The sequence below is a fragment of the Callithrix jacchus genome, chromosome 5, assembly GCF_049354715.1.
Source record: "Callithrix jacchus isolate 240 chromosome 5, calJac240_pri, whole genome shotgun sequence".
Taxonomy (NCBI): Eukaryota; Metazoa; Chordata; class Mammalia; order Primates; family Cebidae; genus Callithrix; species Callithrix jacchus.
In genome coordinates, this window is record NC_133506.1 from 79,288,297 (window position 1) to 79,311,130 (window position 22,834).

At 42.5% G+C, this 22,834-nt stretch overlaps 1 protein-coding gene across 6 annotated transcripts in view; it reads left to right on the forward strand.

Annotated features, from left to right (window-relative positions):
- The window catches only part of MYOCD (myocardin), a 107,164-nt gene extending 84,744 nt beyond the window's left edge, over positions 1-22,420 (forward strand). For all 6 annotated transcript variants that reach the window (XM_035300081.3, XM_035300078.3, XM_035300080.3 and 3 more), the window contains 5 exons: positions 4,975-5,904; positions 8,734-8,877; positions 10,516-10,632; positions 13,905-13,962; positions 15,993-22,420. In XM_035300081.3, the coding sequence (XP_035155972.2) occupies positions 4,975-5,904; positions 8,734-8,877; positions 10,516-10,632; positions 13,905-13,962; positions 15,993-16,564 (1,821 nt within the window). In that variant the 3' untranslated portion in view covers positions 16,565-22,420. The remainder of the gene's footprint in view (positions 1-4,974; positions 5,905-8,733; positions 8,878-10,515; positions 10,633-13,904; positions 13,963-15,992) is intronic.
- Positions 22,421-22,834: the final 414 nt, after the last annotated feature.

Consider the following 22,834-nt stretch of genomic DNA (forward strand, 5'->3'; position numbering starts at 1 on the left):
TCTCACCACTGTACTCCAGCCTGGTAACAGAGGGAGACTCTGTCTCAAAAAAAAAAAAGGAAAGAAAAGAAAAGAAAAGGAAAAAAGAAAGGGATTTATTTCTCACAGTTCTAGAACTGAGAAGTCCAAGGACATGGCACCAGTATCTAGTGAAGGCCATCGCATGGTAGAAAGGCAGAAGGTGAAAGGGCAAGAAAGGGCAAGAATGATGGAGACAGAGAGAAAAGGCAAACTTTATGCTTATTTTATCATAGTAAAAAATAATTTTTAAGTAGGCTATCTCCAGATGAGAGTAGGACAGGAATTGAGAAAGACAGAAGATGCCTCAGCCACAGAGAAACGTGACCCAGATATGATGGTGCCATCTGTCAGAGCCCTCAAAGGTGGTTCCCTTAGATACATATGCTCAGAATCATTGGCTGGTGAGAGTTACGATAATTAGTATAGGTATAAGGAAATGATGATGATGATGATAATGCCTACCAATTTTTTTTTTTTTTTTGAGACAGAGTCTCGCTCTGGGTCTAGGCTGGAGTACAGTGGCACTATCTTGACTCACTGCAACCTCTGCCTCCCAGGTGTCAAGTGATGCTCCTGCCTCAGCCTCTGGAATAGCTGGGACTACAGGCACCCACCACCATGCCTGGCTAAGTTTTGAATTTTTAGTAGAGACAGGGTTTCACCAAGTTGGCCAGGCTGGTCTTGAACTCCTGACCTCAGGTGATCCTCCGGCCTTGGCCTCCCAAAGTGCTGGGATGACAGGCATGAGCCATCACCATTTTCTTTATACTATAAATCGTCAGTTAATTATTCTGTGTAGATTTGCTTTAATTTTCACCCTGCAAGATAAGTTTTGTCTTCCCAATTTAAAAAGTGAAAATAAAAACAGAATCATAAAGAGGTCAAATGATAGGCAGTTTTACCAGCTTATGAATGACACAACTGAGGCTCGAACCTAAGTAACTTACTTCAAGAGCTTTGCTATTCTATGAGAGATAAGTAGAAAGAAGCCAGGCATGGTGGCTCACGCCTGTAATCCCAGCACTTTGGGAGGTCGAGGTCAAGAGATCAAGACCATCCTGGCACTCCAGCCTGGTGACAGAGCAAGACTCCATCTCAAAAATAAAAAAGAGAAAGAAAGAGAGGGATGGGCAGGAGAGAACTTAGCTGTACTTGACCACTCACTGTGTGTATGAGGAGAGGCGTCACCTGAGTCCTGGGAAAGTGACCTCCATGACAGAAAGAGAGAGAATAGAATGAGGAGTTGATGTGGAGGGATGGTGGCAAGTTTATTCAGTCTGGGAAAGTCAGGTCACAGGTACCAGCAGGGTAACCATGAGAAAAGCTGTCAGTTTCCATCAGTAAGAATTAGCCAGGCTGTGTTGTCAGAGGTAGGAACAGAAATCTCAGAATCGTGTGCAATGTGTGGGGCATTGAAACTAGAAGGGTGAATGACGTTGACAAAGAACAAAATGGAAAGAGTGAGAAGGAGGGAGAGAAGAGGAATGAAGGAAACATATGATGTAGCCACAATTGGGGAAAGGAAGAAATAAGAGGAATGGATGGATGAAGGTGACCCCCCACATAGTAATCAAAAGGTAATATTATGAAGGTGACATTTGCAAGCAATTTTCACATTTTGCCACAGAAAAGGAAAAGAACACTGAGAGAAAAGACTTTGATTTCTTTTTTTAAAGTTAGTGGTTATATCACATTATTTATTTCAATTATATCACATAATTACCCATTAAGTTAATGGATAATTTTTGCATCCTGTTTTAAAAAAAACTGGCCAGGTGTGGTGGCTCACGTTTATAATCTCAGCACCCTAGGAGGCTGAGGCTGGAAGATCAGGAGGTCAAGAGATTGAGACCATCCTGGCCAACATGGTAAAACACTGTCTCCACTAAAAAAAAAAAAAAAAATACAAAAATTAGCCAGGCATGGTGGTGTGCACCTGCAATCCCAGCTACTTGAGAGGCTGAGGCAGGAGAATCACTTGAACCTGAGAGGCGGCGGTTGCAGTGAGCTGAGATCATGCTACTGTACCCCAGCCTGGTACAGAGCAAGACTCCATCTCAGAAAAAAAAAAAAAAAAAAACTGGAGAGTGAGAGAGAGAAAGAGACAGAGAGAGAAGAGGGGAGGGGGACTGAAATTTTAAAAAACTGGAAGGATAACTGATTGATATTAAGCAATAACGATTTACATTTTAAAGTATGATAATGTTATTGTGTCTATGGTTTTTTAAGAGTACTTATCTTTTAGTGATAGTGACCAAATTATTTGGATGAAATTACGTGATTCGATTCAAAATACTTCAGGAAAGGTAGAAGTGGGTTGGAGTACAAAAGAAACAAGACTGGCCATGAGCGATAATGGTGAAGTTTGCTGTTGAGTTTATAGGGTTCATCAGACTTTTCTATCTACTTTTCTGTGTGTTTGAATATTTCCATAATAAATAGTTTAAAAAGTTATCAATGATTAAAACACCAGTGAGTGTAGGGAAGAAGTGTATACAAACCTCTGTCCTGAACAAGCCCGTAGAGTGTAATATTCTGAAATTTAAGGTAAATTAAACTCAACCATATTCATTTTATTTTAGAATATGAGCTGCATTATTTAATAATGTAGTTAAATTATTCAGTGCTGAGACAGTCTAAAAATAAATGTAGAACTCATCAATTTTAAGTAATTCAAAATTAAAACAGTAATGAGTTGCCATTTTGTACTTTGTCGAACCAGAAAATCTAAAAGAAAATGATAAAACAATTCCAGCAAGACTGTAGAGTAAATAACCAAAGAATTGCTAATGTAAGTTTCAATCCTTTCTGATAACTTTTAGCTGATTATAAAGTAACATATATTGACTGTTGATATATGATAGTGTGTAGAAAAGTAAACAGCATTTTGAAAGATAATTAAGACTCACAGAATGCAGATTATGTTTCCTTCTAGATTTAAAATGCATATGAACATTTTGTTTTAAATAATTGTTTTGAAAAATTACCTGTACATAAATTACTGGCATCCTTCATTTCTTAACACATCACGAACACTTTTTGTTACTGCTAATACTCAATGCATTTTTATTTCTTCACCACCTAGTTAACATTCCACTGCTGTACATTTAACTAGCTGCCAGAGTTTTCCTATTCAAAATATGATTGCAGGCCAGGAGTGGTGGCTCATATCTGTAATCCTAGCACTTTGGGGGGCTGAGGCGGATGGATCACTTGAGGTCAGCAGTTCAAAACCAGCATGGCCAACACAGTGAAACCCCATCTCTACTAAAAATACAAGAAATTAGTGGAGCATGGTGTATACACCTGTAATCCAGCTACTAGCAAGGCTGAGGCAGGGGAATTGCTTGAACCTGGGAAGGGGAGGTTGCAATGAGCCAAGATCACACCACTACACTCCAGCCTGGGTGACAGAGCAAGACTCTGTCTCAAAAAAATATTTGTAGATATTTAGTTTCCAGTTTATGAACATTATAAAAATACAGGGATAAGATAATTACATGTGAATCAACATAATAATATTATTAAACCTTTATATTATACAACTATTTGCCAGGCACTATTCCAAGTGCTTTATACATTTTAAGCCCTTTTAACCCTCACAAAAGGGCATAAAGTAGGTATTATTGCCTCTGTTTCCCAGAAGGGAAACTGAGGCGCAGAGTGATTGATCACTGAGTTAGTAACAGGCAGGGCCAGGATTTGAACTGATAATTTTACCACCACATACTCTCTCAGTATATGACTATTATCCAGATGGCCATTAAAATTAGGACATAAATATTTATATGGAGCCCTGGTTCTTCATAAATATTCATATGGCACCCCCTGGGGACTTGTTAAAAATGCTAATCAACTGAATCAGAAACCCCACGGTGGGGCCCTGTGTCTGCATTGTAACACACCCTCCAGTGGTTCAGGCATGCTCAGGTCTAAGGAAGAGAATGTGGTAGGAAGAGCCCTCACCAAGGAAGCCTGAAAAGCTTCAGACTTTGCTGTACCGTAAGCAGATCACAAGGTCAGGAGATCAAGACCATCCTGGCCAACATGGTGAAACCCTGTCTCTACTAAAACACAAAAAATTAGCTGGGCATGGTTGTGGGCTCCTGCAGTCCCAGCTACTCGGGATGCTGAGGCAGGGGAATTAATTGCTTGAACCTGTGAGGCAGAGATTGCAGTGAGCCGAGATCACGCCACTGCACTATAGCCTGGTGAAGAGGAAGACTCCATCTCAAAAAAAAGAAACAAAAAAGACTACTTTGGGGGGCTTGTGTCTAAACCCAGGCAGATATGTTTTCTCATCTGTAAAAATGGGGACACAGGTCACCATGAGGGATGACGGGCAGTAGATTACCTGACTTTTACCATTCATTCAAGCTCTACATTTCTATGACTCTAAGGCCATACAAACATCATATAGGATAAAGCTAAAAATAATTGTTAAAATTGTGCAAAACTGATTCATATTAAGGGTAGGAGAGGAAATTGGAAAGAAGTATAAAAGAGGAGGGTATTGTAAAATTCCATTTGTGATGTTTTGAAGCTAGTGGGGTTTGTTTTGGTTTTGGGTTTGGTGGTTTTTTTTTTTTTTTTTTTTGAGACGGTGTCTCACTGTGTGTCCCAGGCTGGAGGGCAATGGCAGGATCGGCTCACTGCAGTCTCTGCCTCCCAGGTTCAAGCGATTCTCCTGCCTCAGCCTTGCAAGTAGCTGGAATGACAGGTTTCCATAACCACACGCAGCTAATTTTTGTATGTTTAGTAGAGACAGGGTTTTGCCATGTTGGTCAGGCTGGTCTTGAACTTCTGACCTTGTGACCCGCCCGTCTCAGCCTCCCAAAGTGCTGGGGTTACAGGCTTGAGCCACCACGCCTGGCCAAAGCTAATTTTATAATAAACACACTTTAAAAAATACTCTCGTCAAACAGCACACTCACCACATTCTGATTTATTTAGGTCTCTGAATTAAGACAACAGCTTCGAATTCGGGGCTTGCCTGTGTCAGGCACCAAAACGGCCCTCATGGACCGGCTTCGACCCTTCCAGGACTGTTCTGGCAACCCTGTGCCAAACTTTGGGGATATCACGACTGTCACTTTTCCTGTCACACCCAACACGCTGCCCAATTACCAGTCTTCCTCCACCAGTGCCTTATCCAATGGCTTCTACCACTTTGGCAGCACCAGCTCCAGCCCCCCGATCTCCCCAGCCTCCTCTGACCTATCGGTCGCCGGGTCCCTGCCAGACACCTTCAATGATGCCTCCCCCTCTTTTGGCCTGCACCCTTCCCCAGTCCACGCGTGCACTGAGGAAAGTCTCATGAGCAGCCTGAACGGGGGCTCTGTTCCTTCCGAGCTGGATGGGCTGGACTCAGAGAAGGACAAGATGCTGGTGGAGAAGCAGAAAGTAATCAATGAGCTCACCTGGAAACTCCAGCAAGAGCAGAGGCAGGTGGAGGAGCTGAGGATGCAGCTTCAGAAACAGAAAAGGAATAATTGTGCAGAGAAGAAGCCGTTGCCTTTCTTGGCTGCCTCCATCAAGCAGGAAGAGGCCATCTCCAGCTGTCCTTTTGCATCCCAAGTACCTGGGAAAAGACAAAGCAGCAGCTCAGAGTGTCACCCGCCAGCTTGTGAAGCTGTTCAACTCCAGTCCCTTGGAAATGCTCATTGTGTGGAGTCCTCAGGTCAAACCAACGTACTGTCTTCCACATTTCTCAGCCCGCAATGCTCCCCTCAGCATTCGCCGCTTGGGGCTGTGAAAAGCCCACAGCACATCAGTTTGCCCCCATCACCCAACAACCCTCACTTTCTTCCCTCATCTTCTGGGGCCCAGGGAGAAGGGCACAGGGTATCCTCGCCCATCAGCAGCCAGGTGTGCACTGCACAGGTAAGAGCACCTTGCACCATGCCTGGTGCATGCCTCTTTCTGGAAGTGGGTTACAAATTTTCAACTGCTAAAGAGCTAATGTCAGAAACTTTATTTTATATTTTATTGTATTATTATTATTATTATTTTGAGAAAGAGTCTTGCTCTGTCGTCCAGGCTGGAGTGCAGTGGCACCATCTCAGCTCACTGCAATTTCCAGCTCCTGGGTTCAAGTGATTCCCTTGCCTCAGCCTCCTGAGTAGCTGGGACTACAGGCACACACCACCATGTGCAGCTAGTTTTTTAGTAAAGACAGGGTTTCACCATGTTGGCCAGAATGGTCTCGATCTCCTGACCTTGTGATCCACCCTCCCTGGCCTCTCAAAGTGCTGGGATTACAGGCGTGAGCCTAATGTCAGAACTTTCAATGTGAAGTTTTTGCCAAAAGCCTAGTAGCATCTCCCAGATACTACAATCCTTTAGTCTTCATGGTAGACCTAACTCACTTATCCTCTAAGTCAGGGGCTGGCAAACTTGCTCTGTAAAGGACCAGATGATAAATATGTTTTTGCTTTTCAGGTCACACTGTCTGTCATACCTACTCAGTTTTGCCTTTGTTATCACAAACACAGTCATAGACATTGTGTAAACAAATGTACATGGCTATGTTCCAATAAAACTTTATTTAAAAAATAGGCAGTGAGCAAGACTTGGCTTGTGGGCTGCAGCTTGCTAACCACTGCTGTCAGGATTCCTTGGGGTCAAACCTTATCGTAGGTCAAACCAATGCCTCAAAGGTTTAAAGGGAAAGTTCATCAGACCTTACTGTCATGCAATAGTCTGCATAGTGAAAACATTTAGTGAGCACCTACTGTGTGCCAGGTCCTATTCTCATCTCTGGGAATTAGTGCTGAACTAGCCAAAGAAAAATGTCTATTCTCATGGGAACAGAGACTGTTTAAAAGTAAATTAAACTATTTCAAAGTAAATTACATACTATATTAGGTGATACATCTTATGGAGAAAAAGCAAAGGGGGTTTTGTGTGTGTGTGTGTGTGTGTGTGTGTGTGTGTGTGTGTAGTTTGGAAGTTTGCAACTCTAAATTGAAGGACCAGGGGATTTTAGCAAAACCTTGAAAGCAGTAAAAAAAGAAAAATTGTGGATATTTGAGGTGAAGGCATTGAAGGCAAAGGAGAAATAGCACATGCAAAGGCCCTGTGGTTGGAGCTTATAGAGACGGTTCAAGGACCAGTGGCTGGAGCAGACTAGGAACAGTCATAGGAGATGGCTTAGAAGACTCACTGATTCAAAGACTAGGCGAAGGTGATTGGCAAAGACTTTGCTTATGCTCGTGAGCTAAATAATTACTAGGAAAGTCTATGTAACGTAACCTTTCTCAAGTTGGGAAACTTTCTTTCAAGTTGAGAAAGGTTACATTATCAAAAGGCTCTGCAACCAGTATTATTAGAAAGAGAATAGGAAGAAAACTCACATTAATTAAATACGAATAGCTTCCAAGTGCCAAGCATTAAGAGGCATGTCTATGAGTAACCCCAGTTACTGTACAGGGAAGCTGTGAGCTCCAGTGTATTATTCTTTATTTGCCATTGAGGAAAATGAGGCTCAGAGAACTTAAATCAGTTACCCAGGATCGCAAGAACCCGAAATTTGTTAATTCTAAGTACACACCCTATTCTTGTGGAATATCTCCACCCCAAGAGTGTGAGGTGTGGCAAAAGGTAATGAGAATTAATTTTTACAAACCTATAGAAACAACGCATTCCAATGAACGATGCCTACCCCTGAGGGGCACTCTGGGAGAAATTAGGACTTAAATAAATTATTGTCATAATTAATAAACATTTATTGCATATATAGTATCCAGGGAAACAAAGATAAAAATAGCTCTTGAGACAAAGTTCTGGACCAAAACATTCAGTACTGATGATATTGCTGCTAACATTGTACAGTGATTTATGGCTCACAAAGACGCTTTGAAGACATTAACAATTTCATGATAAAATGATAAAGAACAGGCCGGGTGTGTTGGCTCACACCTGTAGTAATCTCAGCACTTTGGGAGGCTGAGGTGGGCAGATCACAAGGTCAGGAGTTCGAGACCAGCCTGGCCAACATAGTGAAACCCTGTCTCTTCTAAAAATAGAAAAATTCACCAGGCATGGTGGTATGCACCTGTAATCTCAGCTACTCTGGAGGCTGAGGCAGGAGAATAGCTTGAACCCCAGAGGCAGAGGTTGCAGTGAGCCAAGATCATGCCATTGCACTCCAGCCTGGGTGACAGAGCAAGACTCCATCTCAAAAAAAAAAAAAGGATAAAGAACAATATAGGTTAATGTAACTGATCTATGCGTACAACATTAAATACTAATGAGAGGGAGGGATAGATTGATTATAAAGGGCTAGAAAGGTCGAGAAAGGTTTTGTGAAGGGGTTGGACTTGGCAGGAAGTATCATGTTTCAAAGTAGAGGGCCAGGAAAGGGACAAGGTGGGAGATGGAATGTACAGGGCATGCTGATGGAGGTCCATAGTGGGAATCGTAGAACTTAAGCTTACAGAAGTAAATAGCACCAAACTGTAGAGTCTTGAACACCCATCCAGGTTGAAAGTGAAAACCCTATGCCGTGGATATCTGAAGCCATTGGAAGTTTTTGAGCAGTAGGTGATGTCTAAAAAGCCAGATTTTAGGCAAGTTCATCTGGTAATGGAATTTAGGAAGGTTTGTAAAGATGACACCAGGGGACACAGGGCAGGAACCAGAATTGTCAGCCAAGGTCACACTCAAGCAAGCTGGTGCTGGCCATGTAATTTGTCACTTCTTCTTTTACAGAACTCAGGAGCACACGATGGCCATCCTCCAGGCTTTTCTCCCCATTCTTCCAGCCTCCACCCACCCTTCTCTGGAGCCCAAGCAGACAGCAGTCATGGTGCTGGAAGCAACACTTGTCCCAAAAGCCCATGTGTACAGCCAAAGGTAAGCACCTTGAAAAAGGATTCAACCTGGGATTCACTTGGCCTCTTCTGTCTTCTGTAATCCCTGTCCTCCAAAGGGAATGATAATGAAGTTCCCTTTTTCTTTTTTTTTTTTTGAGACAGAGTCTTACTGTGTCACTCAGGCTGGAGTACAGTGGTGTGATCTTGGCTCACTGAAACCTCCATCTCCCGAATTCAAGCAATTATCTGCCCCAGCCTCCCAATTAGCTGGGGTTACAGACACCACCACGCCCTGCTACTTTTTTTTTTATTTTTAGTAAAAACCGGGTTTTATCATCTTGGCAAGGCTGGTCTTGAACTCCTGACCTTGTGATCCACCCACCTCAGCCTCCCAAAGTGCTGGGATAACAGGCGTGAGCCACTGTGCCTGGCCATGAAATTCCCCTTAAAGGCAGAAGGAAATTTCATTTTAGAGAGAAACAAATCCACTCAAAATGCATGTAAAAGGATGTACAAATATGAATTAGGAGGTATTCCAGGAAGTCACTTCCTGGGGTCATCCCAGAAATCATGATGACTAAAATGGCCATAATATGTTTGCAAAACAATGTGAACAAGAAACCAGTTTCTGTGAAGTTGAAAATTAGAATCAGGGTGTGTGGGAAAACAATGTCGGAAGAGAAGAGAGGGACACAGATCCAGGGACAGGATTGGAGAGGTGTAGAAAGCAGTGGCCACAGTGCAATATCTTTCTGGGAAAGGAAGAGATGTCACCCAATCAGCAGGTGGAAGAAGTTAGGGATATGAAGCATCCAGGCTATGGAGAGTTTCAAGGGGCAAAGAAGAGGTGGCAGAAAGAAGACAAACAAGATAAGCATGACATAAAAGTGCCACATATGACAAGTCAGGGAAGGGGCAGAGACCCTGAAGTGGGCCAGGCACTCCACAGGAGAACACACTCACAATAAAGAAAGCCGGTTCATAAAGAAACCTCAGCAACTCAGCAATGGCTCCGACTGGCTGCAAAATACCCCAGTTTGGAATAAATGACGTGAGGGATAGATGACTCTAGAAATTCCTAGGTTGATGATTTTTTTTCTTTTTCTTTTTTGCAACACAGTCTCGCTGTCACCCAGGCTGAAGTGCAGTGGCATGATCTCAGCTCACTGCAACCTCCACCTCCCAGGTGCAAGTGATTCTCCCACCTCAGCCTCCAGAATAGCTGGGATTACAGGCACACACCACCACACCTGGTTAATTTTTGTATTTTTAATAGAGATGGGGTTTCACCATGTTGGCCAGGCTGGTCTCGAAGTCCTGACCTCTGGTGATCTGCCCACCTTGGCCTTCCAAAGTGCTAGGATTACAGGCATGAACCACCTTGCCTGGCCTGATTTTTTTTTTTGTATTGAATTTGACTCTTACTTATTTTTCCCTAAAAGAAGAGGGTGCATTTTAAGGGGGAAAATAGATCTGCAAGGTTCCCATTCTGAGATGCCACCAGCAATAAACCCACAGTAGAATTCACTATTGTTATAGGAGTTATTTTCTAAGCCCGGGACCATTTTTGTTCTCTTAGATTAATTTTTCCAAAATTTAACCTGTTGTTTCTAGAACAGTAGCAATATCATTTCAGATCCGTGAATTCAATGCCTTTCTCTGTATTTTACCCATGCAGATGGCTGGTTTACACTCTTCTGATAAATTTTCAATTCCATCCCCGACTTTTTCTAAGTCAAGTTCAGCAATTTCAGAGGTAACACAGCCTCCATCCTATGAGGATGCCGTAAAGCAGGTAACCATGTGATTTGTTCTTTATGGAAGAATAGACTGACTCAATGAACAGACATTGTTTTAGATGATTAAATTTCATGCAGTTTGTAAATTCTGATATTGAGTGTGTTGTGTGCCTTGCCACCAAAATAAGCGAATTACCTTGACAATAATTGGAAAACAGTGTTGCATGTATAGCTGTGTGAGGCAGGAAGAGAAAAGGGTCACCTTCCTGGCTTTGGTACCAGCCCTGCTATCTGCCAGCTGCCACACTGTCAATGAGGTGAATGCTTCACCTCTCTTACACAAAATAGGGATAATATTTACTTGATAAGGATTCTAGCACACACTACATTGTTCAGGCACATAAAAGGTTCTCAAATGTATGAGAGCAATTATCAGGGTAATACTTCCTGATGTTCTCCCTGGCTTTAAAATTCAGTGACCCTGGCAAAACATTGACTGGGTGTTGATTGAGACTGGGTAATAAATGCAAGGAGGTTCATTGTATCCTCTACTTTCATTCGTATTTGGAAAGTCTCAAAATTAAAAAGTAAGAAAAAGCAAAAACAAGGCCGGGTGTGGTGGCTCACACCTGTAATCCCAGCACTTTGGGAGCCCGAGGCAGCTGGATCACCTGAGGTCAGGAGTTTGAGACCAGCCTGGCCAACCTGGTGAGACCCCGTCTCTACTAAAAATACAAAAATTAGGTGGATGTGGCAGTGCGTGCCTGTAATCCCAACTACTTGGGAGGCTGAAGCAGGAGAATTGCTTAAACCTAGGAGGCAGAGGTTGCAGTGAGCCACTGTACTCCAACCTGGGTGACAAGAGCAAAACTCTGTCTTGAAGGAAAAAAAAAGAAATAAAAAGAAAAAACAATTAACGATCCTGTATTTCAAACAGTCTGAGCTTGGATAAGGTATTTGATAGCCCTTTATATGTCCTCAACCCAGAACAGAATATCTATATCAGTTGCTGCATACAGGTACCCCACAGATCAAAGTCAGCCTGAAGTTACGTTCTGTTTGACTTTTGAAGAACGTTTTAAATAACAGGAGATGGTATGCAAAGTGGACTTTCTCATTTCTAAAAAATTAGAGGATCTGGCAACCCAGGAGCCACAGTGCTGCAAGTCGACAATCGCCTAAAGCAAGGTTCTGCTGTTACTTTGAGCCACAGCTATGCTCTGCTCTCTGCCTCTTTTTCTTATTCTATATTCAGTTTATTCCATTACCTGCCAGTCCCTTAGGTATCTGGTACCTTCTGAAGTGATAAATGACTCATTTTTTGACATTGATTATTGATGCCTGTGTTCATTGAATCTGGGTTGTCAGAGGAGTGAGATGGATACATGCCTTTGTTCTCCCCATTCCTCTCCCCTGGTTTCTGTAAACATCAGCTGATCCCTCACAGTTTCAAAGGAAAAGAAAACGGCCAGGCAAAGAGGGCATCCAGAAATAAGACTCTACTGAGATGAGCCAGAGAGGACAGGGCATATCCTACAAGTGTCTACAGGTTCCTCAAGCTATTGCAGTGAGGAACCAACAAAATACGAGCCAAGGTCTTGGGCCACTTTGCAGCAATCAAGCAAGAGGTAGATTTAGGTCACTTCAAAGTAAGAGCCTAAAAAGGTATTTTCTTTTCTTTTTCTTTGAGACAGAGTCTCACTCTGTTGCCCAGGCTGGAGTGCAGTGGGGTGGTCTTAGCTCACTGCAACCTCCACCTCCTGGGTTCAAGTGATTCTCCTGTCTCAGCACCCCTAGTAGCCAGGCTTACTGGCACACACCACCACATCTGGCTAATTTTTGTATTTTTAGTAGAGACAGGGTTTCACCATGTTAGCCAGGCTGGGCTTGAACTCCTGACCTCATGATCCACTTGCCTCAGCCTCCCAAAGTGCTGGGATTACAGGTGTGAGCCACCACACCCAGACGAAAAGGTATTTTCTATATATTAAGATGTCCTGCTCCTGGGATGAAAACTGTTATGTGTAAATATTCAGTGCTGCAAAAGAAGTAGCACTGGAATATGAATTTCCTCAGCAAGGCAATTTACTACTATAGAAGGGTGCGGCTCACTGATGGAACAATGGCGAAGGCACACCTGGATAAGGGAGGGGAAAGGGTACTTATTCCTGACGGAGGTCGCCCCTAGTGCTGTGTCGTTCCCCTATTGGCTAGGGTTAGACCACGCAGTCTAAGCTAATTCCAACTGGCTATTTTAAAGAGAGCAGGGGTATGAGCTGGAGTGGTGGGGTGGGTGGTTTGACGAGAACGACAGTTGCAGGCAGGTCAGAGCAGGTAACCAGGGGTCAAAGCAGGTGACTGGAGCAGGTGACCCGGATAAGTCAGGATTGAACAGGGGAACAGATGTGAACTACTGATTAGAACTGGTGGGAAAGGTTTTTACTGAAACTACAAGGAAGTTAAACTTTGAAATGGAGAATTAAAGAATAAGAGCTGAGCATACTGACAAACCGATTCTTTGAAGAGAAACTTGGAGTTCACTGTATCTAACAAAACCTCTCAAACAACTGAACTAACTCTAAAGTACTCTGTGCTGGGAAGCATTCTGCCTTCTTTCTCCCTTCTCCTGTTGTAGTAGATTGTTTCATTCCATAGTTTATATGCCTAAAATGAATACTGAAGCTTAATCAAACAGAGTTAAAAAAAAAACCTTTAGGCAACAGACCCGTGTTCATAGCAGTGTTATTCACTGTACCCCGAAGGTGCAAACAGCCTAGATGCCCATTAACAGATGAATGGATAAACAACATGTGTTATATCTATACAATGGAATTGTATTCAGTCTTTAAAAAAAAGAAATTCTGACACATAGCACAACGCGGATAAACCTTGAGGACATTATGCTTAGTGAAATAAGCTAGTCACAAAAGAACAAATACTGTCTGATTCACTTATATGAGGGACCTAGATAGAATAGTCAAATTTGTAAAGACAGGAAGAAAAATGGTGGCTTCCAGGGCTAAAGGATGGGGCATGGGAAATTAGGATTTAATGCACACACAGTTTTAGTCTTGCAGGATGAAAAGAATTCTGAAGATAGATGGTGGGGATGGTCACACAACAAAGTGAACGGACTTCATGCCTCTTAACTGTACACCTAAAAGTGGTTGATAGTAAATTTAAAGTTATGAGTTTTTACCCCAATTAGAAAAAAAAAAAAAAACTTAACCAAACCTAGTTCACCAACCTGCAGCGCTGCTTCTAATGATTCCCTGCAGAGATAAACACCTTCTAACCTGTCTGTCCTCCTTTGGTTAATCTGCAATAGCAAATGACGCGGAGTCAGCAGATGGATGAACTCCTGGATGTCCTTATTGAAAGCGGAGGTAAGACTGCCCGTGGCCTGTCCATTAGGACATTCTGAGCCTGTGTGGATTCTAAGGCATGAACTCTTGTAGCAAGATCAGATGTACACTGAGTTGGCTGTACCAGGTAGTCCTCAGGGAAAGTCATTTTTTTTTTTTTTGGAGATTCCTAAGCATTATTAGAGCTGAAACAAAAGGAGGCATAGTGGATGATTCCTCACTGCCTTTGTCCTAGGAGCATTTTTCAGCAATCATTTTAATAGTTTTCATGTTTCAGCCTAATCCTTGTTTCCTTAAATGTTTTCTCTTGCAGCACTATTTTTTTCTATGTTCTAATCCCAATGTCTCTGCCTTCTCAATTATAAGAAAAGAAAAAAGCAGATGATGAAAGTTTTGTGCTACCTACTCAAAGCGCAATTCAATTAGTAACCTTCCACTGGGTGGTTCATTCATGCTTAAATGTTATTCATGCTAGCAATAAAACATAATCAACATGTTCTTTGTGTCGCCTTTTAATTTTTTTCGTTTATTTACTTAAAAAAAAATTACGGAGTGTGTGCCTAGGATTTGAAACCACACACATGAATAAGATGACCCAAGGAGGATGTGTAGATGAAAAGAACTCAGGGCAGAATCCTTAAGCAAAAATATTTAAAGTTTCAGAGAAGGAGGTAGCAAAGGACTTGGAGAAGACGTAGCCAGGCATCACGCTAGTCTCTGGGATACATCAGACAAAGTCCTGAATTTTATGGAGTTTACGGTCTGGTAAGGGAGACAGACAAGAAGCAAGTGAATGGAACTTCCTCCACTGTAACAGGAGGGAAGAAGAAAGAGGGGGGTACAGACTATGTATGTATATGAGTTCTGTGACGGAAAGATGAGAGAGTTCATATCAGATGCCCTCATGTATTTCTAATAAAATATGCGGCAAGGTCGGCAACGTGTGAGGATGCAGAAGGGGTGTGTGGAAGATTCAGGGGAAGAAGAGCAGTTATGACTTCATCATGAATGAAATGAGTTTTCTGGAGAAACACAGCAGGGTGGTTTTGTAGTCTTAAATGCCAATTGTAGGTCTGACATCAGGAATCTAAAGGTGAAACCCAGTCAGCTTAGTTCAATTTTTCTCTTGCAATGTTCTTCTGATCCAGAGCACACTCAGAGAAGGCAAATGATCAGGTTCATCCAGGTGTGGGGTTCTGCCAAAAATATAGGCTGGACAAGGAAAGAGATGAAGACTAGAGGGGCTGGTGAACAGTGCTAACGTATTGGAGTCTATGGATTGGTGTGACTGTGAATGGTTGGGAAATTATTGTTATGGGGTGCTTGATAAGTGGCCTGGAGGGATGAGAGAGGTTATAGCTTGAAAAGAGAGAGTAGAAAATATAGCTTGAAAGTGAGCTTTCAGCAGGATGCAGTATTTGGAGATGACACGATCCAAGGTGTGTCTGATGGGGTGGGAATGGGGAATCACTGGAGTTGAGGAGGAAGTCAAGAGCTGAGAGGCCAGCATAAACACTGTGATTTCCAAGGATGCTCAGGTTACAGAATGAGGAGGGTTGAAGCGGGGAAAAGGCAGTGGACTAGGAAGTAGAGTTTTCAGTGGATGAGGAGGAATGACCGGGAGGCTAGGGGTGAGGTGTTGGTATCACCCTCAAACCCCAGAACTGCTGAGTTGTCATCAGAAGGAGGGGGAGTAGCAATCAGAAAATGGCAATTGCATAGCACCTGATCCCTCATCTTCAGGCCCTCACTGAGTGTGTCAGAATGGACTCAGTGTTCTCAAGGGACTACCAGGGGTTAGAGGAGTAAGTACAGGAACCTTCAGAGAAGAAGTTAATAGTCACAGAGTGGAACTCCGGGAGGAAAGGGTCTGGGGAAAGACCGGAGGGAAGATGAATTGGAGGATGATACAGTAGCTTAGAGATGAGACTGGGTGGTGAGGGGGATCAGGGAAGTATGGTGTCTTCTGTATCTAAGTGTAACTCACTCACATTGCATGGCATGCTCGATTTGAAGTGATTTTAACAAGCCGCATCCTGTTTTACCCACAGAAATGCCAGCAGATGCTAGAGAGGATCATTCATGTCTTCAAAAAGTCCCAAAGATACCCAGATCTTCCCGAAGCCCAAGTGCTGTCCTTCCCAAGCCCTCGGCTTCCTTTGAACAAACCTCTTCAGGCAGCCAGATCCCCTATGATCCCTATGCCACCGACAGTGATGAGCATCTTGAAGTCTTATTAAATTCCCAGAGTCCCCTAGGAAAGGTGAGTGATGTTACCCTTCTAAAAATTGGTAGCGAAGAGCCTCGTTTTGACGGGATAATGGATGGATTCTCCGGGAAGGCTGCGGAAGATCTCTTCAATGCGCATGAGATCTTGCCAGGACCCCTCTCCCCTATGCAGACACAGTTTTCGCCCTCTTCTGTGGACAGCAATGGGCTGCAGTTAAGCTTCACTGAATCTCCATGGGAAACCATGGAGTGGCTGGACCTCACTCCACCAAGCTCCACACCTGGCTTTGGCTCCCTTGCCACCAGCAGCCCCAGCATCTTTAATATCGATTTCCTGGATGTCACTGATCTCAATCTGAATTCTTCCATGGACCTTCACTTGCAGCAGTGGTAGAATGCCCAATGCACCGGTGCTATGGAAGACCAATAGGAATTCCATGGGGGAAAGCACACAAGCATACATACGTTAGGTCCAAAAATAAAAGAAGAAGAAGAGGGGAATTAAAAAGAAGCAATAGAGACTTCTGTGGCAATCAACAAGAACAAATAGAAGTCATTTTTAAAAATACATATTCTGTAATAGTTACCAACATTCAGTAACTGTGAATGATTTCAACAATGCATTAAAAAATGTGCTTTCTCCGATTAAGGATGCCAAAAATATATTTCATTGCCTTTTCAAAGACCAGTATATTTTCTAGCCCATAATTTTTCTCAGGCTTTCTTGGGGCATAAGCTCACGCTGTAAGCTTTTCTCATGAATTCATTAGACCTGATGTGGAAGGAAAATGAATTCTTTTAGGAGTACAGGGAAGCCAGACCCTCAAAGGTTATGGAAGGCATACCTGTAACGGAAGTTGCTGCCCAGTGTCTCCATTGCCTATCTTTCAAAAGAGAAGCCACACTCAGCTTCAGTTCAAAAGTTCTTGAGACAGAGGGACAAAACCAATCTATTTCCAGAGAAGCTAAATCAACTCAATGTCCCTCTGCCACAAAACTGCCCCACTGGAGTGGTTCTGAACTTATACCCAGGACTCTGTATGGTCACTGATAACAGTTAGCCTGAACTGAGTCCACAGAACTCCATCCAGAACTTTCTTCTCTTTCAACTAGTGGCCCAATTATTCCCACCATCCCTGTGCTGATAAGTATGTGTCCTAGTGAGAACCCTGAAGAATGCAGACCTTCTTCCCCTGAAGGAGATGCCGCAAGCTCCCCAACACAGCCCCCTTTAGTTCCAAAGACTGGAGATGACCGAATGGGCAGAAATATATCTCTAGGGACAGGAAAAAAAGCTGTACCAGAGAAAATTCAGACAGTCCTGTAGAATAACATCATTTCACATACCCTGGGATAAACACCCTGGGTTCCTATAACAGGGCTATTACTTATGGAAGTCCACTTCTCCTTTTGCTTTCTTCTTATCAGTTTATCTTTTTCCCACTCCACTTTTCCTTCAAGGTGCCAATCCTTTCCTGTTCCTCATTTGACATCTTTCTTTTTCTGCCCCAACATTGGGAGGGAAGGACCTCTCAGTTCTCACAAGCTGCCATAATCCGAAGAAAGCCGTTTTTGAAAAAATTAACAATCCAGGTTCTCCTGAAGACCTCATTCGCCAAATGCACAGTTTGCTGCAAAAGGAAGTTACAAGAATTTCTTTAGGAAGAAACTGGTGACTTGGTCCATCACTCACAAAGTTCTTTCTAGTCTCATTTAATTTTCAAGAAATTATTGGTTTGTGTTGCCCTGGGGAAATTGGAAATTATTATATTGTAAAGATAAATATGGACGACATTTACAGGAGAGAATTTCAGATCTGGGTTTTTGAAAGAAAACAGAATTGCACATTGAACACGATAGAAGGAAACAGACAGCAGTCCAATGTGCATTCCTCATTACCTCTCGTGGCTTTGGCTGGGAGTTGGAAAAAACTAAAATTTCAGGACAGTCTCTGTAAGGCTCACTGTGGCTCCAATTCACCATTTTACATTGTTGCATGCTGTAGAAAGGAGCTATTGCTGTTGTTTTTTTTTTTTTATTTAAATCACTAAGGCACTGTTTTTATCTTTTGTAAAAAAAAAGTTCACTGTGCACTTATAGAAAAAATAATCAAAAATGTTGTGATTTTAGAAGCTTTCGTTTTGATAAACCAAAAATTTAGAAGTCATTCCATTGTTAACTTGTAAAAATGTGTGAACACTGAGTGTTTTTGGTGATTGCTACTCTGAAAGCTGCCAGATCTTATTCTGGGTGCGGGGGGCTGGGATATACACATACACACACAAACACACACGTGTGTATAATAGATATATACATATGTGTATATTATATCGGTGTGTGCATGTATCTTCCAAAGCAGTGTTACAGAGTTCTACACCAAAAGCCTTTAGCCCTTAATCTGCTGTGAATGATACCTGGCCTTTCTCACTACGAATTCCTGATTAATCAGCCAGACTACACATTGCCTGTCTGTGTATGACTAAGGACTCCAAACCGATGACTCACAGTTATTTGCTTATCGTGAACAAGCTCATCTTGGCGATGAATATGGACATGAAAAGACAGAACGGCTTCACCATTAGTAGCTGGAAATGGTATCACAGTCTCTTATAAAGGAGTATGAAAGGAACATGAAAATCATTTTACATTCCTTCATCTGCATTGTGCTTTAAAAGATCCACATGGTAAATTTTTTATTTTGCTTTTATGTCAGTCAACAGAACAAAAAATCCAGAAGAAAAAACTGCCAGTGTTTCCTTTGAAGATGAAGTTATGGGGAAGAAAACCTTATTAACACATTCCACACATTTGTTCATTCCTCAAATGTTGATGTTTCCTTGGGGTCTTGACAAAGCTTGCTGGTCAGTATACTTTTCAGGTGTCACGTTTTGCTGTTTATATGTTATTTTTCTTGCCCTTCCTTTGGAAAACAAACTCACACTGTGCCCCTACTCTGAGACCTGCGACTGAGTGTTAATTATTTTTTTCCTTGGTTATGTCTATCTGAGAGATGAGACCTAGTTAGGAGGCCTCTGTACTTCTCCAGATCATGACATTTTATGGGGGTCTTTTAGGCTATGACCCAGGACAGATAGATATGCCTTACAGTAGACAAAAGATAAAATGGTTCTCATATCCTAATGCAAACCAACACAACTGAAAGAGCAGATCACATTTTTTAGTAGAGACGGGGTTTCATTGTGTTGGTCAGGCTGGTCTTGAACTCCTGACCTTGTGATCCACCCACCTCAGCCTCTCAAAGTGCTGGGATTACAGGCATGGTGGGCTGCGCCTGTAACCCCAGCTATTCAGAAGGCTGGGGCAGTAAAATCGCTTGAACCCAGGAGGCGGAGGTTGCAGTGAGCCGAGATCGTGCCACTGCACTCCAGCCTGGGCGACAGAGCGAGACTCCATCTCAAAAATGAAAAAAGAGCAGATCGCTTGATAACTGCTCTCAACCTCCTTCTACAGTCTCCACAAACCACATTCACCCTCTGTCTTCATAGCTCAGACATGAAATTTGAGGGAGAAAACTGGAGATAATTGGGGGAAATTGGTGAAGTTGGCTGCCTCCAGTCGATCAGATAATCCATGAGTTTATCTCCCATTGAATTCTGTTTTAAATTGTTTTAAACTCTTAGTTGTGTCTTTTGTGATGACAAATCAGGCATGACTAAAAGATGTACAGAGACTTACAAAGATGGTCACGTTCAAGTTCCCTAATGCTCTTAGAACCTGAAGCTGACCACATGTCATTTTCTTAAGACCTCTGAACCCCCGTGGTGATAAAGACTTGAAGACATTTGCAGCTATCCCCAGTGCTGCTGCAATCTGGTAGATTCATCCTTATCTAAAAGAGTCAGCAAACGTATTCGTGCAAGCACTTGGAGTAAGCTCGTGCTTAATAGTAGTGGCCCTGCTTCCAACAATGTTGTTGAGACAACACAAATTCCATTGTAAGGAAGAAAGAGAGGGAGGGAGGGAGGAAGGAGGTGGAGGGAGAGAGGAAGGGAAGACAGGAGATGGGAGGGGAGAAGGAGAGAAGAAGGGAGAAGGGAAGGAAGGAAAGAAGAGAGAAAAGAAAGGAGGGAAGAAAGAAAGGGCCAAACTTTCTGATCTATGTATGAACTTCTCAATTCAGCTAAGATGTCACATTATGAGAAGTAAATCAGATTTTTTTTAAGGAGAAGTCATTCTTAGCATTACAATAACTGTACTAGTAACTGAGGAAGCCAAGACAGCCTTCACTTGAATAATCAAGGGTCTGAGAACTGTCAGCCTTTTGCCGTTTAAAAACGTTCACTTCCAACCTGAAAAAAGAATCAATAAAACCTATCCCAAGCATTCAAGATAGTCCTTTCCAAATATTATTTATTTTAAAGTCAATCAGCTCTTCTAGAAACAGATTCTGGTCTGGCTAAAAACTCCCACATAAAATGTACTCATCCAGTGGCTAATATTTGATGCCCACCATGGGCAGAGCACACAAATCTTCAGATATCCAATACTGAATTGATTCAGCACGGATTGTTCAGATCTGAATGACCCAGGGAGTTGTATTTCCTACAGGCAAGAACACTGAGAATCTCCCTGTCCTCAAACTAGAAACCTTTTAGCTATGATAAAAAGGGGTTTTCCTTTTTCCAAAAGGGAGGGCGGAGTTGAGGATCACTTTTTAGCTAAAAGCTATCTCTCACTCCAAATTTCTCGTCTTTTTCTTTGTGGACAAACAAAAGTAGTCTATCCCTTGAAGATTTTTTTAATACCTCCCATCATTTAAAACATCCATGAGAGTTTGAAGATTTGTTTTGATTGCCAGATACAGAAAGCCCCTTGAAAATAAGGAAAGGGTGGAGGAAGCATTTTTGTGCCCTATCCCTATTTCTCATAGCAGCTTTATAGACAAAAGGAATACTTACTGGTGAGCATCTGGCCCTTAAAAGAAAAGCGTTGGCTGGGCGCGGTGGCTCACACCTATCCCAGCACTTTGGGAGGCCGAGGCGGGTAGATCACAAGGTCAAGAGATCGAGACCATCCTGGTCAACAAGGTGAAACACCGTCTCTACTAAAAATACAAAAATTAGCTGGGCATGGTGGCGCGCGCCTGTAGTCCCAGCTACTCGGGAGGCTGAGGGAGGAGAATTGCTTGAACCCAGGAGGCAGAGGTTGCGGTGAGCCGAGATCATGCCATTGCACTCCAGTCTGGGTAACAAGAGCGAAACTTTGACTCAAAAAAAAAATGCGTTTAAGAATATGGAGGCAATTTGATTTCCCCCTTCAAGCCTCAGCTGCCTTCCTCACAGAAGGAGGTTCCCAATTGCTGGTACACAGTTTGCTATCCGATATCAGACAAGAGAAAACTTGCAGTGAAAACAGTCTGGGTTCTTGGTTTTCTCATAAATCTAATATAAACTGGGAGGTTGGTTCAGGGTCGAAATTGCCAATGCCTTATTAGACAGACGATACTGAAAGACATACAGACCCAGGTTCCAGAACAAGACAATCCTATAGTGCCAAGATCTGGTCAGTTGTGTTAAGGAGCTGGGTTTGATTCTAGAGTCTAGGTTTATAGGGAAACCCTGGCTAGATGGAGACTACCCATGGGGAGATGATTTCAAGACAGGATGAGATCTGGGAAGAATGTCATTATCATCTGCCAGGGAAATTGTCACTGGACTCACTGAATGCAATAACATGTGAGTAAGTTCCCTTTTGATTCTGGGAATCAGCGATTTCCCCTGTGGGTTAAGACCAACCAACCCCTGAAGTTCTCCTGTGCTTACTGTAACCAACTGTTCCCATCATGAACATTGGAGCATGCATTTCCTAGAAGTGTTTTCCTAGCTCCTGCGTGTTAATGGAAAAAGGGAGTATAATGATGGGGATCCTGGAAGCTATTTTAATGTTTTCCAAAGGAAAGGAACCCACGCTGCTCCCCAGAGTTCCTTTCCAATGGCCCTGCAGTGGGAACGGAGGACAACAGATGGCTGGGTGCTTACAATCCTCCCTCAGTGAGGCACAAAGAGACACTCTGTAAAGAAAAAAGAGCAAGCATAGGTTCTCTGCGGACCCTATGGAGTGGTGTTTTCACGTCCGTCTCCTTGGCTCAATTATGCATAATCAGAAAGAAATGTGGGTTACTGGGAAGAGACAAAAAACAGTGGCTAAAATACCAAAGTTGGCATGTGTTCTTTTTTTTTTTTTTTAAAAAGCATATATTTTTAAATAAAATGATTATTTTAAAAAGAAATGTAAAGCTTTTTTTTTTTCTTGGCTGTGTGATGTACCCAAGCCTTGTGCTATGTGCTATTTATATGTGTTATTTCCTTTTATTCCCACAATGGCCCAGTGAAGTGGTAGCATTATGATCCTCATTTTTGCAAATAAAGAAACCAGGCTCAGAGGCTACCTAAATGGCCCAAAGTTACATGACTGAGAAATGGCAGAGCCAAGAGTCAGGCTGTGATTTGCTCACCTCCAAAGCCCCAATCTTAAGCACTGCACACACTGTCTGAACTGTTACTTACTATGGATCATACTAATAAAATCAGAACTTTTGCAGAACGATTCTCAAGTTATGTATGTGCCCGTTAAAATACACACACATATGCAACTGAGCCGATTCAATGTTTTCATCAGTTTAGTAACTGAGCAAATTGAATAA